We start from the raw sequence: 3,228 nt of genomic DNA, 5'->3' as shown, positions 1-3,228 counted from the left end.
TAGCATGAGTTTCAATTTCAGATAGAGTGGTAAGGAGAGGCCTCAGGGAAAAGTGACATTGGACCAAAGACCTGACCAAGGTGAGGGAGGAACTGTGCGGCTGTGGAGGGGAAGAGGGTTCCAGGCACCAAGTCCGTTGAGGAAGCCTTGAGTGTGGCCAGAGCCTAGTGAGCCAGAGGAGAAGGCGAGAGATGAGGTCAAAGAGGGAACACAGGTGGGTCATGCAGGGCCTCCTGGGTCGTGAGGACCTCCTGGGTCGTGAGGACTTGGGCTTTTCCCTAAGTTAGAGGGGAACCAGGGGAGGCCTCTGAGCTGAGAAGGGACCTGAGCTGACTTAGGTGTTAACCGGCGCCTCCTGGCGGCTGCGTGGGGAACAGACCTGAGGGGTGGAGGGCTGAGGCAGGGAACCCAGAGAAGAGGCCACAGCAATAAACCGGGCGACAGATGATTTTGGCTCACAGAAGGGTGCTGGCTGTGGAGATGGTGAGAAGTGGCCCGATTCTGGCTGTATTTTCAAGTTAGAGCCAACAGGCTTGATGAGAGATTAGATGAAGGTGTGTGAAAAAGGGGTGTCAGGTTTTCGCCTCGAGCACTTGGAAGGAAAGAAGGAGCTGCCTTTTGCTGAAATGAAGGCGTCAGGAGGGACGGGGGTTGGGGGGAGCAGAATTTCAATCTTAACCCACTTAATCCGCGTTGCCGCTCCAGGAGGGCGGTCCCGTTATCTGCCCATTTTACAGATGAGGCGGCTGCAGTCCCAAATCCACAGTCATGTCTGGGCAGGGGTGGGATGGGGGGGATGATGACCCGAGAACTGAGCCCATTCTTCTCTTCCAGGCGCCCGGAGGAGACGAGGCGGAGGCTCCGGCCCTGGTGCAGCTCATCGATGAGCACGGGACGTACTCGACTGCACGCCTGGTTCCCGACGGTTCTGCGGAGGAACGCTCCGGTAAGGAGGAGCCAGGCTCGCTTCGCAGCGGCTCCGAGGGCCGGGGGGCGGGGGGGCGCTGGCGCGGCCCAGGCAGTTCTGCTGCGCGGCCTGCGGGAGGGCCTTCAAGCGCGCGTGGGAGCTGCTGAGCCACGAGGTGGTGCACACGGCGGCACGGCCCTTTAGCTGCGGCCTGTGTGCGGCCGCCTTCAAACGCCACTCGGACCGCAAGAGCCACCGGCTGGTGCACAGCGACGAGCGGCCGCATGGTTGCGAGGCCTGCGGCAAGCGCTTCAAGCGAGCCAGCAACCGGCAGGTGCGGAGAGGGGGGCGGGGCCGACGAGAGGCCGGGGTACGCGAAAGGGGCAGGGGAGAGCGGGGGACCCGAGGTGGGCGGGGCCTGTTGCGAGGGGCGGGGCCTGCGGGGGAAAGGCAGGGCAAGGCAATGGACCTAAGGTAGGGCCAGGTATGAAGGGAGGGGTGGAGCTTTCTGGGACCAGGGTGAGCAGGGCCTTGGACTGGAGGTGAGCGGGAGCCGGTGGGGAGAGGCAGAGCCCGCCGGAAGTGGGAGAGCATAGCTGGGCCTGAAGGGAAAGTGGGCGGGGTGACCGGAGGCCGAGGTGGGGAGGGGTTCAATGTATGTGGAGGTGAGCTAGAAGGTAGAAGAATCCCAGGGAAAAAGTGAGGGGAGAGGCTTAGAGAAAGTGGTCTTGGCACTCAGGGAGGTAACATCTGGGATGATCATGAGATGATAGGAAACTGGGGATGGGTTTTCGAGGAAGGTAAGAAGGAGATAGGGGTCAGATTTGGAGGAGAAGGTACTGGAAAAGGAGGCTTCCATGGCTCGGGAGGGGTGGGGGAGGAGGGAGCTGTGTTGAGGGCCATGATGGAAGAAAGGAGAGGCTGGGAGTTAGCCTGGAGGCAGCCCAGCTCTCAGAGCCCACCCTGGATCTCTCCTGTGACTGGATGCTGCCCTGACCCTCTCCTGCTGCCCCTCCGTGTGTGGACAAGGGGACAAGAGACACTGGGACTCCCTACCCAAGGGGCCCAAAGTCTGCTTCCAGGGCTCTCTGGATCCACCATCCACAGGGTGCACCTTGCCCGCCTGTGTGCACAACCTCTAGGCTGGACGGGTAGAAGGGAGGCTTGGGCATGTGGACTGGGCTGTCCTTCTGTGGGTGCGATATCCCCCGAGGCCTGGGAAACCCCAGCCAGCTCTCATGGGCCACCAAGTTCTAGTGTGGAACTCTGAGGATTCCAAAGAATATAAATTTGAACCTGGACTTCTGGGTCATTGTGAAGGTCTATTTGTCAAGGGGGGAGGAAGAACGTATTTTATTTAATAGTTTGGTTTGTAATTTTAAAAATTTTAGACAATTGGTATGTGTGTCTTCATTTGGTCTCTCTCTCGGAGACCTGCAAGGAGTAGGGGTGAACCTACCTGGAGAGGCATGTCCTGCAGAGGTGAGCCACTGTTCCTCACTCCCGGTGCTGGCCTCTTCCCCAGGAGCACTGCCGCCTCCACATGGGCGAGCGCCCCTTCCCCTGCCTGTCCTGCCCGAAGCGCTTCAAGACCCCCTACGAGCTGCACCGCCACGAGCCTCTGCACGCCCCTTCGCGGCCCTTCCCCTGCCGGGGCTGCAGCAAGGTCTTCGCGGCCGGGCCGGCCCTGCTTCTGCACCGGCGGCAGCACTGCGAGGACAAGCCGCACGCCTGCAGGGTGTGCAGCAAGCGCTTCACCCACCGCCACAGGCTGCGGGCACACGAGCGCGTGCCAATGGGCGATCGGCCCTTCGTCTGCCCGCTGTGCACCAAGGCCTTCAGGCAGTCCAACGCGCTGGTCTCTTACCTCCGCGTGCATTCGGGCGAGCGGCCCTACCCCTGCGACGGCTGCAGCAAAGCCTTCTCCAGGCCTTCGCTGCTCCTGCAGCATTGCCGTGTGCACAGCCCCGTGCGCCCTCACACCTGCCGCTTCTGCCCTAAGCACTTCAAGGACCTGAACTACCGCGCCATCCACGAGAAGGTGCACACGGGAGACACACCCTACAGGTGCAGCCTCTGCGGCAAGGGCTTCGCGCGTCCCAGCAACCTGCCGTAACATCAGAGGGTGCATCGCGATGGGTGAGGGCGGGGTGCCAGGCAGTGGGGGTCCAAGGAGGGCTCAGTGTCCCCAGAGCTGGAATGGGGGGTAACCATGTCCAATGGAGGCCTGATTTAGGACAGCGCCATCCAATAGCATCTCTGCAGAGAGAGAGAAACATTCTGCATCTGCGCCGTCCAGTATCTTAGCCACCAGGCACATG

At 61.3% G+C, this 3,228-nt stretch overlaps 1 protein-coding gene across 1 annotated transcript; it reads left to right on the top strand.

Annotated features, from left to right (window-relative positions):
* Positions 1 to 444: 444 nt before the first annotated feature.
* On the top strand, positions 445 to 3,023 carry LOC132479551 (zinc finger protein 239-like). Its single transcript, XM_060083098.1, has 4 exons — positions 445 to 483; positions 835 to 915; positions 975 to 1,241; positions 2,433 to 3,023. Exons 1-4 carry the CDS (start codon positions 445 to 447, stop codon positions 3,021 to 3,023), a joined length of 978 nt encoding a protein of 325 aa, XP_059939081.1.
* The last annotated feature ends 205 nt before the right edge of the window (positions 3,024 to 3,228 follow it).

The sequence above is a fragment of the Mesoplodon densirostris genome, chromosome 19, assembly GCF_025265405.1.
Source record: "Mesoplodon densirostris isolate mMesDen1 chromosome 19, mMesDen1 primary haplotype, whole genome shotgun sequence".
NCBI classification, from domain to species: Eukaryota; Metazoa; Chordata; class Mammalia; order Artiodactyla; family Ziphiidae; genus Mesoplodon; species Mesoplodon densirostris.
Note: the sequence above shows the minus strand (reverse complement) of the source record. Positions and strands in the feature narration are given on the sequence as shown.